The following is a 12,932-nucleotide window of genomic DNA, read 5'->3' on the forward strand; positions in this document are numbered from 1 at the left end:
GGGGGGGGGGGGGGCACACACAACCTAAACTAACATCTCCAGTTTCACTTTCAACCTCTGTCCTCGTCGACCATCCATTCACGCTTAAGGCCATCTCCATTTAAATAATCATAAAAACAAATGTGTGAGCAACTCACCGGTGAAGACAACAAACAAACATGAAGTCCATATTAATGAACATTATCCTCTATGTACAACGTCTCTTGATCAAAGCAAGACAAAAGAAATCAATTTGTCATCGGACACGATTCATCGATGAAAATGCGAAGTCAGTTCATCATCAGGAAGGCATCGCGCTTTCTTTTCGAGGGGAAAGAAAGAGGAAACATCTGCTATTATAGCAACTGTAAACAGCAAGAAAAGACAAACGGTGTCTTCATTCCCTTTATAAAAACCAGCCGACACCTTCACTGTCGCCGTCCAGGGAACCGAACCCATTTCCCCCTTCTCGTGTCTTTGATAGTTGCTGTTTTTATTCCAAAATCTGCTGAATTGTTTCACTATTTAGCTACTTAACTGTACATCTCACCCTAGTTATTAAATACAATCCTGGATATTAAAAATCAAAACCAAAAAAACAACTCCAAATGTAGCCCAAGTGTTCTTTTCGGTGTCGGCAATAAAGACATGTAAACAGCCTTATTCTCTGTTAATCAATGCTACAATAAAGTGCTAAAGCAATGGCACAACTTCATTTAAAAAAAAAAAAAAAAAAAAAGGAAAACTATTTAATTAACATCTTTTCACTGACATGACTAATTGAAGAATCAAAACGTTGAGAAAGAAGCTTATTGTGCCTCTGGGGATGATTTTTAGAGTCAATATTAGAGAATTGTGGTGAGACTGAAGTAACTTTAGTAAAGCAACTTATTATTTTGTTTCAAAATTAGGACAAAATATTAGAAAATAGGGTACAGGTCTGAATCAGCCTGCTGAACACGTACACAAATAATCAGCCATCAATAAATAAGAAACACGTGCCGACGTCGCCGGTCTGTGGACGGCGGACTGAGAGAGTCTGAGGCCGAGTGAAGGTGCAGTCCAACAAAACAAAGATCCATAAGAGAGGAAAGGTTTTCTGCTTCTATGTTGTTGCTGTTTCATTGTTGCTGTTATGGAGACATTCACTGAGAGAGAGAAGAGTTCAGATTGGTCGAGGGGAGGAGAGTGATGGAGGAAGTGACATCACACCCTGAGGAGGTCCTCGTCACTGTCCTCCTCGTCCCGGCTCCTGCTGCCTGCTGTGTTGTTACCGTGACTAAGGCCCGAGGAGCGAGGTCTGCTGCTCTTCCTCTTCCTCTTCCTCTCCGACTCGTCCAGGAGGCCGACCAGGTCCTCGTCACTCTCCTCCTGAAAGGAAGGGCTTCGGTGAGGCTTTGAGCAGCGGTAAGTTCGTTAGCAAAAACTAGTTTTTTTTAATATATATTTATCCACTGATTCTACTCTGTAAAGCGACTTTGAGCTTGGGAAAAGCGCTATACAAATTCAGTTTATTATTATTATTATTATTATTATTATGACGAAATATGTTCGTCCCAAACCTTTTCTTTATATGACAAAAACCAAAATGATGACGAAACGGCACCGACATCATCAAACACTAACTGGGACCATTTGAACATGCATTATTGTCGATGAAAAAAGACTAAAATATAGATTAATTAAAAAAAAACAGTTTGTTAAATGCAGCTGTTCTGCTACCTGTGCTGCATGCGCCATATCAAGAGAACACCAGCATCACAGGTCAGCGCTCTTATGTTATTTGAGTAACTTATCTCTAAGTAAGAGATGGTTATCTATAACTTAGCTCAAGAGAACAATTACAACAGCAGGAGTTGGGAGAAAGAAACAAGATGATATTTAGGCCCAATTCTGTAACAAAACGCTGAGGACTGAAAAAATTATAAACGAAATGCTTTGATTTATCAGAAATTGGGTCCCAGTCCAGTTGTTCGTGTTGGTTTAAAATAAATAAGCAAATGTCTGGAAGTATTCCTTAAATTTGTACCATTGGACCACCAGACCAGACATATTCTGCAAAGCTGCATTCTTAATCATTCCACCTGCGTTTTTCATTCAAGAAAAATATCTTAAGCAAAATAAGCTTCAATAAAATGACACAATTATTAGTTTTGGTTAGACTAGATTGACTGAAATGTTCAGTTTAACCTGATGACTAAAACAAGATTAAGATGTTTAAATTTAGTTTTAATTTTAGTTTAAATGACTAAAATTTAAGTAGTTTTCTTTGCCTAAAATAAGACTTTAAGTCAACTAAAACAAACAGGAAGATGTTGACTAAATAAAAACTAACAAGGAAATTTGTCACATGACAAAGACTAAATAAAAGTAGTGTTCAGCACCAAGTAGAAAGAAAGACACCTGGACAGGTGTTGGGGCGATACCGACCTGGAGGAAGGGGCTGCGATGGGCGGAGGAGGCCCTCGACGGTCCGGAGGATTTGACCACTCGCACCCCCGGGACGCTCAGCACCTCGTCCTCGCTGTCGTCGTCCTCGTCCTGCTCGTCCAGCGAGAACGAGCGCAGACCGTCCGTGTTCACCGGCTTGGTCTTGATGTGGCCGTTGCCGTGGTTACTCTTCCCTCGGTGGGTAGATGAGGAAGAGGACGCGGGAGGGGCTTCGAGCTCCTCCATCAGCCACTCCATCTCTTCTTCACCCCCTTCCTCGTCCATGTTGACCTAAGGATTTCAAGTTGGTACCGACAGTGAGTCAGATCACGTGGGACAAAAATAAATCACCTGTTTGACAGAAGTGTCATCTTCACTCAGACTTTACTACACGCTGAGAGCCGAGTAGCCTCAAAGGCTGTTGTTCCATTAATAAACTGGTCTTTAAAAATAGGCTGTAGGTGCTGGTGTGACAGCGGAAGAGGACGTGATCGGGGTGGCCACAGAAAGCTATCTTTCAAATATTTGAGAGGCACGTAGCAGGTTGGTGAGTCATCTGCATTACGTAATTACAAAGGTTTGAAGTTGCAAAAAATGTAAAAACCAGGGAAAGAACAAAGCAGCAGGTCTTTTCTGAGGAACTGAACAGCTACCAGGTAACCTTGCACACACTTCTGAAATGAAACCTTTATTTCATATGATACATGGCACTGTCTATGATTGGATGAAAGGATGCAGAGAGTCATAAAAGGCCACAGAAAGAGAAGAGTTTTTAGATGCAGTACCCTCTCAAAGGCAAGAAATTGTTATTGTCTGGAAGAGTGCGTTCACACGGGAAAGTGCGTAAACCAATTCAGAATTGATTAATTTATTACATCAACACACCTTTGAATATTTATAGGAGACTTGGTTTCCTCTCCTGCAGCAGCCAGCAACCTTCTGGATCACCAGCTCTCTGTTAGAGGACAAAGACGAGCAGACACATAAGTTAAAAATAGTACAACATACTTTTAAATCTGCTTACATCTTTCATATATCTACATATGTAGGATGTTCTGGGTCTCACCTCCTCTCTCTCTTGTGGAGTAAAAGCCCCAGCAGACAGACACACAGCCCCACCAACAGGAGACCCAGCATCACCCCCGCTGCCTTGCTTCGCCTGGCCACAGCTGGAGTCTCGCTGCCGTCGCCGTCATCCGTCTTTGCGTTGACAGTTCTGCAAAAAGATGAAGAAGAAGAAGAAGTTACGTATTCATGAATCTACTTCTGTTGTCTGGAGTAAAAACTGTATTCCAGCGTGAACGTTGTTACTCACGTGAGACCACACACAGCGTCCGTGTGCCACACAAACAGATACTGACATTCATCCGTCTCCATCATAAACTCGGGGATGCCGACGCCTGCCGAGGGGTTGCAGTGGAACATGATGGTGGACGACACCATTTTGGTTTTCTCTCGCCCACACTCCGACTTAGAGGGAACCATCACATCTAGGTTTCCTCCTGATGGGAAAGCAGAGACGTTGTTGACATGCTGTTAATTAATTAAGTAAGTAATTTATTTTATGCTACCGACTCTTGCTTTATTACTCCAATTACACATTCAATTTAATTTTAACGTCACTTACACCGCAATATTGTTTCTTGTATCATGGCAACCGCACTTGACGCCATTTTGCTTGCTTTCAGTCTACCATATAATCATTGTCTATTGTTTTGCCTGTATTTCTTGTGCGTTTGTTTGTGTGTTTTTTGCTGTTATTGAAGAAAATGCTGCTGCTGTGATAAGGAAATTTCCCCGTTGTGGGATGAATAAAGTATAATCTAATCTAATCTCTAATGCTAAATGGATGTTAAAGAAGAATAATGTTAAAGGAAGTCGGTAAGAATTATAAAAAAAAAAAGTTATTTGACTTTTAATTATAGCAAAGTTAAGCTAAAAATTAAAACAGTTGTTAAATTTTAGAGGGATCTGCTTTAAAGCTTTAGTGCTTAACTTTTTGATATTAATGAACATCTGATCACGGAAGGCTTGTAACATGTGGACGAGCAGACAGTTTTGTAGACAGAAACCACGCACTGTAGCTTTAAAGAACAGCTCTTTTTTAACTCTTTAATTTACCTATTATTGACATTTTATTTTTCTAAGGAGTTAAATGTTGTGTATGTGGAACTTTTGACTGGCTGGTGGCAACAATGTTAATTTGACTTATCTTCAGGAAACCTGGAGTAGTTGTAGAGATTTGGACCAAAGTGTTGGTGACAAACCAAACACCTCTGCAATCCCGAGACACATTTTTTACCTACCTCAACCACCTTGGATTCTACTAACTACTTCAAGACAAGTAGAAATAGAATTATTTTTCACACCTCTGATTTCAATCTCTGATTTCTCTAAACTAAGCAATACATTACCTTTAATGTAGTACTTGGCCTCGCTGGAGGAGCCGATCCTGCGTCTGTAGGACGCGTCGAGTTTGACCTGGCAGATGTTGGCACCGAGACAGGTGGGCAGGGAGTTGTTGGTGATGCCGGACAACTGAATGTGGTAGATGTAGCGGTCGCCGTTTGGACGGATGTCTCCGGACGCCTGATGCTGGCTGAGAAGAGTAAAAACAAGCAACACAGGTTAAAAATGAAATCTAGGAGTTCTCACTTATGCAACAAAGTCCGATATTTGTCAGTTACAGGAAAAAAGATTGTGCTGGGAGCAGGATTAAAACATAGGTGGACCGGCTGAGTGTGCGCTTGTGCTACCTGAAGTAGAGCGCTCCCAGACTGAGAACGGCTCCCGTGTCAGGAACCTGTATCGTCCCATTCACCATCACCACCTCCTGCTGCTTCACCGCACATGCCCAGCGAGTCTCCCAGCCAATCACAAACTCACATGAAGCCTCGTCAACACTGCTCACACAGAAACAGATAGAAATCAGGCACTCGTAGCGTGGTGTCACATTGACTATTTCAGAAAGCAACATTTAAGAGTTCTAGGACCAATTAACTAGCAGAGTAAATTGAACTTATGCTATGACATGCTGGTAAACAAAAGAGAGGTGAAGAAAGACCATGAAACAAGTACAAAAAATAAGTCTGCCAAGAAATGTGCTTAAACGCTTTAACCAGTGAAAGTTTAACTTTAAAAATAACCCTGTTTTGTCATTAACTGGCAGTTAGAAATCCCTGAACCAAACAGTAAATGAGTGTATAATGTGACTGAACATGTAAAATCATTTTGATTTTATTTACCCACATACCCTTGTCCTTATTTTTATTTAGACAATTAAATTATTATTCAAATTTGAGGAAATATTATCTTAAAGTTGTTTTCTAAAAATGTCTATAATTTTATCTCTGGATAAAATCTTTAAAAAAAAAAGAGATTTTTCATACAGCCAGCTGGTTTCATTGAGGTGGAGTGTTACCTGATGAGTGCTGGGTGTCCAACGGTGGAGCCACAGCTCAGCTGGATCACGGTCCTGGCCTTCACGCCGTTACCACAGACATGGTCCCCCTCTGAGTAACTGACAGAGATCTTTCCATCTGCAGAAGAAGTTTGAGAACTGTGATAAGGAACTTTTCTAATGCACAGTACAACATAATCATTTCCATTTAATACATAAATTAAAAAATGTATTTATTATCATTGGATTACCTGACAGCCTGAACCGTTTGCGGCTTAATTCTGAGGCAGTTTTCAGTTTAATTGTTGTGGAACAATAGAAGTAAAAAATAAAATGCATTGACATAGCTTTTTTTCAATTCTACTGGCAACTAATTTGGTAAAATATATACAAAAGGTAACCCTAGGATACTCGAAACTTCCAGCAAATATCATTATTGGTCATCAAAAAGTCCAACACAGTGAAACGTCTACATGACTTGAACACCCACCAGCGTAGCTCATTTTCTGAGTATAAACTCGGCCCAGGGTGCGGGTCACTCCAGCTGCTGAGCGTCGGCATACGGTTGCTCCTTCTGGACAACCTGGCAACCCACCGTGGATACCCTGACACAGGTTGATATAATACCTGACAACATAACAAAGAATGCCATTTGAATAAGGTCAGGACTCAGGAAACCAAGGCTTAAGAGCTTTGGATGGCCAGAAATATGCATATTTCTGCAAATTATATATTATAATATTCTTTTCACCTACATGTATGACTTCAGCAATATTTCTTCTTTTTCTAGCATCTATTGTGAAGCAGGGCAAGTCATTTTTGGCAATATACTGTATTTGTTGTATTTATTTATTTCATTTTACCCTGTATTTTAGATTTAGGTGCAAAGGCTAGTCAGTCCCCTCAGTTCTGCAACTACTGTGAAGGTGGAACAGTAAGATCGCTCTCTTTCTCTGTCTATTTTTAAAAGAGTAGGAAGCAGACGGCAAACCCTAACTTTACTTTTAATGATATTAAATGAAATGTTCTTCCCTCGTATTAAAATGGCCATAAATCAATACAAGCGCAGCCTACTTCCTTGTTTACTGCTGCAATAAAACACTTTGTTTCGTTGTAACTATAGTTCTGAGAAAAGAGAAATATTTCCACTGTACATATGAAATGACGTATGATAGATAATGAGGACATGTCATCTTAGGCTTTACAGCGTATCATGCTTAAAGAAATAAATTGGTCAGTCTCTGCTAACGTTTTGATTATTGAAAGAATAACTTTGATTATGGTTTGCACTATAAAAATAATCCTAAAAATAGTGTTCAGTTCAGTTAGAAGGTCACACACAGCTTCAGTTAGAAGTCAGAAGCTACTGCTGTAGTTATTGGGTTTAAATGGGTTAGTTATACTGTAAAGGAGAGAAGCCATTTGTCATTTGAGTTTGGCAAAACCTTTCACAGCGCTTTCGATTGAATAAAAACATAATTTTTCCAATCATATTTCTTAGTTGAAGTTTTCTTTAAAATAGTATTAAAATCTCATTTCTTCTCGTTCTCCTGAACCCAGTCTCGTGTCTCGTCTCAACTCGTGAGCCGAGTGTCTCGTCACACCCCTAAGCATTAGACATTAAAAAACCGTGGCCAACCATGACTAAAGCCAGACTTACGAATCTCCTTTGTGGCCAAACTTCCACGGCTCAGTGAGGGAGGACAGGGTTCGGAGGTCGAAGGTCTGATGCTGGCTGACCAGCTTACACTCCATCTTCACTGGTGGACAAACGACACTGGTGTGCCACTGAAAAGTGGCTGAACAACCCTCCGTCTCTGAGAGCAGCTGTGGCGAGCCGTGGCCTGCAGTCTGGTTGCAGGTAAACAGTATGGAGGACTGACGCTTAGCAGAAACTGGAGGAAAGAGAGAGCGGCAGCATGGTTTTCATTAAAGAGAGAATTAATAAAAGGTGATAAAATGCAAAAACACAAAAGCATTTTGGAACATTCAAACAAATGAGAAAAAGCTTTTAGTGTAAAAATGCACACGGGTGCTTTGAAATGGTGAGATTAGGCATTAGATTTTAGATCTTATTAGATTAGTCATGTTAACAACTGTGGACATTTTTCAACTTTGCTCATCGATTTGTTATCACTGTACTTTCCTGTCTGCCTGCTCTACTTTTTAAGTTCTAAACCTTTTCAAAGCACAAGTAATATTTGGTATAGCGGTGACTTTGCAGTGGTCACATCTCCTTTCTGTGTTTTTAGGTGCTTCCGTTCTCTTTCCAAAAAGCTGTCACCTGCATTGCAGAATCCCCACTTCTTGTCCGTGTCATAGTCGGCAGTGGTAGCACACCAAATCTTGCCGTCTGTCCTTCCCTCTTTGGTGCACTCTGTGTACGACTTCTTCATGAGAGTGAAGGGGAACACACACACTTCACCTTCATCGGTCACTAGAGCACACAAACAACACATTCAATACCTGTTCAATTGCATTTCCAAAGTATCATCTTATCTAATTAGCATGATCCCTTTTGCTCCTGATAGTACACTGTACAGTGTAAGAAAGAGACCTGATCTATACTATCCTACAAATATCAGCAGATTGAAATATTAGTAAAGCTTTTAAAAACACAGACTCTGATTTCTACCTTTATCTTCATAAAGAAAGACCTAAGGTCCAAAGCCCAATTCTGGGCCTTTTGAAGGGGTCACACACAAGTTTAACGTTTAACAGACCTACCTGGTGGACATGCATCTCCTCCACCATACTTCATCAGTACGGCCTCCTCGTCATGTTTGAAGTCCATCGTCATGGCCTTGCTGATGCCAAATGATGAAACTGACTTGTCCGAACCAGACACACAGCAAACTGTGCTCTTTTTACAGGCCGGCTCTGCCACTGAGCCGCAGACATTGATGTGGTAGATGCTGGAGCCCGCTGGTACCTGACATACAGAGTATTAACTTTACTACAATTTCTAACATGGTAACCCAAAGTCTGCAGCACCATGAAGTAAAAAACCTGAAAACTGAATACCTTTACAGAAAAGAATATTACAGCTATAGTGAAATGTAAAACAAACAATATTAACGAGCGCTTGTCCCTCACTCATTAACACTACTGCGGTTCCCTTGAGCAAAAGCCTTAACCCCACAAAAAGACTGATTGTACTAGGCAGGTTCCAGGTATTATGTGTAACTGTGTAAATTTGACAGATCGTTGTTGCAAATGTATTCTCAATCGGCTTACCTGGTTATTTATAAAAAATATAAAGAATCTTGGTGGACAGACAACAAGCCTTTGAGCTCACCTGGACTTCACCAGAGAGGACGGACAGGTCAAAGGTGAACTGGAGCTGGGAGTCTGTGAGCTGGCAACCGCTGGTGCTTGTGTGGGTGTCATCTGAACAGACTATAGGGGTCGCCCACTCAAACAAATAGACACATTTCTGCAGCCTCAGCATTTGTGGAGAGCCCTGGATAAAGATATAAAAAGATATATAAATGGTCACTGCTTTGAAAGGTTGAACAAAATCCTCAGAGAAGTCACAGTGCAAGTGTAAGTATTTGTATCATAAAAGTGAAACATGAAAGTGCTGACTGACCAGCTGCAGGCCTCTCTGGCAGGTAAAGATGATGGTCGAAGTGTAGTTCTGTGCAGGATCTGCAGCACACTTGGTGGAGCTGCTGTAAGTGATGGACACTTCCCCTGTTGCTTTATTGATCTCAGGGCCGCTGGTGGTTCGCCCAATGTCCTTTAAGTGACAAGAAGACAGAGAATGAAAGGACAAAAAGGGTGGAGGCAAAACTATTAAAAATAGACAGTAAGAAAGAGACAGGACAAGAAGGATTATCATAATCATCATACAAAAAAACTGAAGTACGGCCTTGCGTTAGTATGCCTCCGCCAACTAGTCAAGTTGCTGTTTACATTGATGTCTGTCCAGACTCCTACAATATGTTGTGAAGACTTTGAAGGAATATAATAAAAGGTATTAAGTGTATTTTGGGGCCTAACATGGATGCTACATGGATGATATCACAAAGTGCTGTTTCCCTTCTCTCTAACCTAGCACAAAAGTCAACGTTTCCATTGCCCTTATGTCTTGTATGACCTCAAACCACTATTGCAGTTTAGGACAATCAGGCTCATACCAGTTTCTGGTTATGGCTTTCCTTGCTGCTATAAGGAGTATCTTCACCAGATACCTATCCCTCTGTACTGTTACAAGTGAAATATGACCCAAGTACAAGACAGTGCATGAGAAAGAAATCTTATATCCAACTACATTACTCAAAACTAAATCAACATCCTTCCAAAATGACTGACTACGCAGCCACATTGTTTCTAACAAGTTGGTGTGTTGAAGATGTTTTATTGCTAATCTTAGGTGTAATTTAAAAAAAAGCATCACATTTTTCCAGTTAAAACACCCTCAATTGTTGTGGAAGTATGTTGAGTTTCACACATGCCGTACCATACATCTGATGGAATTTCCACTTCCAACTAGTCCCTAAAATAGCTAAGTCTGTTGTCCTGTTGCCATCGGACCTTTTAACATGCTGTCAGTCCAAAGTCAGTGCTCTGGTTTTTGATAATAAAGGCATCAAACCACATGAAAGTGAGGTCAAAGTAAAGTGTGTGTGTGTGTGTGCTTGTAAGTGTCTTACCACAGGAGGTCCATGATCAGGATCCTTACAGACGGCAGCTCCAGCGGGGCAGGTGACTCCGGGGATGGGGTTTAAAGGCTGACAGATGTTGATGTAGAAGTCTGGAGATCCGTCACTTACGCCCACTGTCTCGTCTGAAAAAGAGGGTAGAAACAGGAACATCGAAACAGTAAATCTGGATGAATGTTGAGTACGATAAATGATGCATATCGCACTTCATTTGCATGCAAAAATCTCAAGTCTGATATCTGTATCTGAGTGTTTCTGAAACCTCGGCCCACTGACCTGTTGCAGTGTAGTATCCGCTAACATGAATCAGAGGAGTCAAGTCAATAAGAGCAGAGCCGTTCTGGACTGAACACTTAACCTGAAAAGTAATTAAATAAAAAAGGACAAAAATGAATGTCAGCGGTGCACCCTTGTAGCGTTTTATGAATGAACAGTAACAGTAGATGGGCAAAATAATGAAAACCGGAAATGACGAACGTGTCCCATGGGTCTGGCTTCTTCACTGAAACTTGTTTCTTAAAACATTTTAAGCCAGAAACAGGCATGGCAATCATGACAACATGGCATTTTAATTTCTTTGGAGGGTCCGTATAAAGACAACTTGACGTTAAACAGGATGACACTACCAGGGGATATCTGCGATACTGTCAAGAAAAGTGTTACCCCTATTTCTTTGTGAAAAGCCAATATCACCACAACCAAAGTGGAGATAATAACAACGGTATCACTTTGTTTAGATGCACGTGTCATTCATTTCTTCTGACTATGCAGACACGTTTTGACAAAAAATTTGAGGCTATCATCTTGTGATGTTAAGGAAGTTATATCACAGGACACACATGCATAACTTAACATACATCTGATTTAAATTACTAACTAAAGCACATTCCTTTTCAGTTATGTCTTTGCTTTGTTGGATGTTCCAACAAAGAACATGTTTGGACCTTCTCTCTCCAAAAGTTTCCCAACATTTGAATTTGGTTCACCTTGAAAACAGGCTGAGCATGTTCCGACTTATCATAATGTACACAGACATACTTACTGGCTGTTCGCAGACCAGGTGTGTGTGGAAAGAGAAGAAGTGTGTGCAAGTCTCAGCATCGGTGTCAATGAGAACAGGCTCTGAAGGGGTTGAGCCTATGTTCGGTGGCCTGTACAAACACAATGTAAAGACTCAGACCATAGCTAGATATTTCAGTGTTCACATGACAGATACATTATGGGTTTTTTGCCAAAAAAAAATCAAACATTTCAAGCACCTGAAAGCTGACATAATTGTCAAAATATTAAATATATTTAAAAAATAAAATATAACCATTAAAGCTATAGAGCGTAGTTTCTGTTTCCCCCATGTGGAATTCTAAGAAATGACAGCAAAGCGCAGCCAAATGATACAAGCCTTCCGGGATTGCACTGCTTTTCTGAAGCACATGGATAGTGTTTGTGTAATAACGTTAATACAAAAACTAAAGAGTAAAAGGCACAGGAGAAGTTGGAAGTACCTGCAGATGAAGTTGATGATGGTGTTGTGTTTGAGGCTGGGGTTTGCTGAGCAGGGACTTCCTCCTTCGTACGTCAGCTCCAGAACGTGATCCTTGTACGAGAGTTTCTTGCTCACCTGCCCGCCGCTCACCGCAGTCGTGGCATCCTTAATACACACAGCTAGAACACAAGTATGCATACATTTTAGAATTATTAACTGCACAAATATAGTTTTATTTAAAACTACACATTAATTATGTTCTTTTAGGTCTATCACAGAATTTTAGCATTACATGGGCACGCCTTTAGACATTTAAATAATGATATAAAAACATGAATGATCATCTTGAGCTCAGAATGCAAAACAACAGCTCTAAGTTTGGCAATGTTTAATTGAAATAAACATGCGTGGGTCAGTGATTTGATATGTTGATCAAAATACATGTTATGATCAAATTTAACACCAAGATTTCTCAGTTTTGACCGTACCGCTGAAGAAAGGGACCCCAAAAACTGAATAATCTTGGAAGCTATAGTGCTTCTTAGTGCTTTTCAGTTTCCTATGCAATACCTACTACAGTCCAGGTAAAAGAGCAGTCAATAATTTGAGAATTACTGGAATCTCAGCCTCCTATTACATTCAACAGTTAACAGTGGTGACGCATATCTTCAGTGTTACATAAACCATACTAATGTGTAAGCTAGAATAAACAGTAACCAGGAGAGAAATAAATGCATAATGGATCCCTCTCCACTTTTGCTGTTAATCTTAAGAAATCTAATGTTTTTAAAGATAAATCTCCACTTATTGGAATTCAAAAAGCTTATTTGTATGAGGAAATACAGCATAAAGTGTCTATTTCACAAAGCATTGGTGTCTGTAGGAGATACAAAAGATGACGTCTTCTGAGGCGCCGTGTTGTTTCAGGCAGTTTTTTCTCCGGTTAGAATGTTATTTTGTTTTACTTTATGTT

General features: G+C 40.3%; 1 protein-coding gene across 2 annotated transcripts in view; it reads right to left on the reverse strand.

Annotated features, from left to right (window-relative positions):
- Positions 1 to 286: 286 nt before the first annotated feature.
- igf2r (insulin-like growth factor 2 receptor) overlaps positions 287 to 12,932 on the reverse strand; it is a 43,367-nt gene continuing 30,721 nt past the window's right edge. The window contains exons 34-51 of one of the 2 annotated variants that reach the window (XM_032542518.1): positions 11,979 to 12,138; positions 11,519 to 11,627; positions 10,753 to 10,834; positions 10,468 to 10,601; positions 9,402 to 9,551; positions 9,108 to 9,272; positions 8,537 to 8,741; positions 8,094 to 8,246; positions 7,470 to 7,704; positions 6,300 to 6,436; positions 5,831 to 5,948; positions 5,166 to 5,312; positions 4,824 to 5,008; positions 3,725 to 3,911; positions 3,476 to 3,625; positions 3,295 to 3,364; positions 2,410 to 2,700; positions 287 to 1,350 (exon numbers count right to left, since the gene is read on the reverse strand). In XM_032542518.1, the coding sequence (XP_032398409.1) occupies positions 1,186 to 1,350; positions 2,410 to 2,700; positions 3,295 to 3,364; positions 3,476 to 3,625; positions 3,725 to 3,911; positions 4,824 to 5,008; positions 5,166 to 5,312; positions 5,831 to 5,948; positions 6,300 to 6,436; positions 7,470 to 7,704; positions 8,094 to 8,246; positions 8,537 to 8,741; positions 9,108 to 9,272; positions 9,402 to 9,551; positions 10,468 to 10,601; positions 10,753 to 10,834; positions 11,519 to 11,627; positions 11,979 to 12,138 (2,843 nt within the window). In that variant the 3' untranslated portion in view covers positions 287 to 1,185. The remainder of the gene's footprint in view (positions 1,351 to 2,409; positions 2,701 to 3,294; positions 3,365 to 3,475; positions 3,626 to 3,724; positions 3,912 to 4,823; positions 5,009 to 5,165; positions 5,313 to 5,830; positions 5,949 to 6,299; positions 6,437 to 7,469; positions 7,705 to 8,093; positions 8,247 to 8,536; positions 8,742 to 9,107; positions 9,273 to 9,401; positions 9,552 to 10,467; positions 10,602 to 10,752; positions 10,835 to 11,518; positions 11,628 to 11,978; positions 12,139 to 12,932) is intronic. The other variant, XM_032542519.1, reaches the window with a different exon arrangement.

The sequence above is a fragment of the Etheostoma spectabile genome, chromosome 18, assembly GCF_008692095.1.
Source record: "Etheostoma spectabile isolate EspeVRDwgs_2016 chromosome 18, UIUC_Espe_1.0, whole genome shotgun sequence".
In the NCBI taxonomy this organism is placed as follows: Eukaryota; Metazoa; Chordata; class Actinopteri; order Perciformes; family Percidae; genus Etheostoma; species Etheostoma spectabile.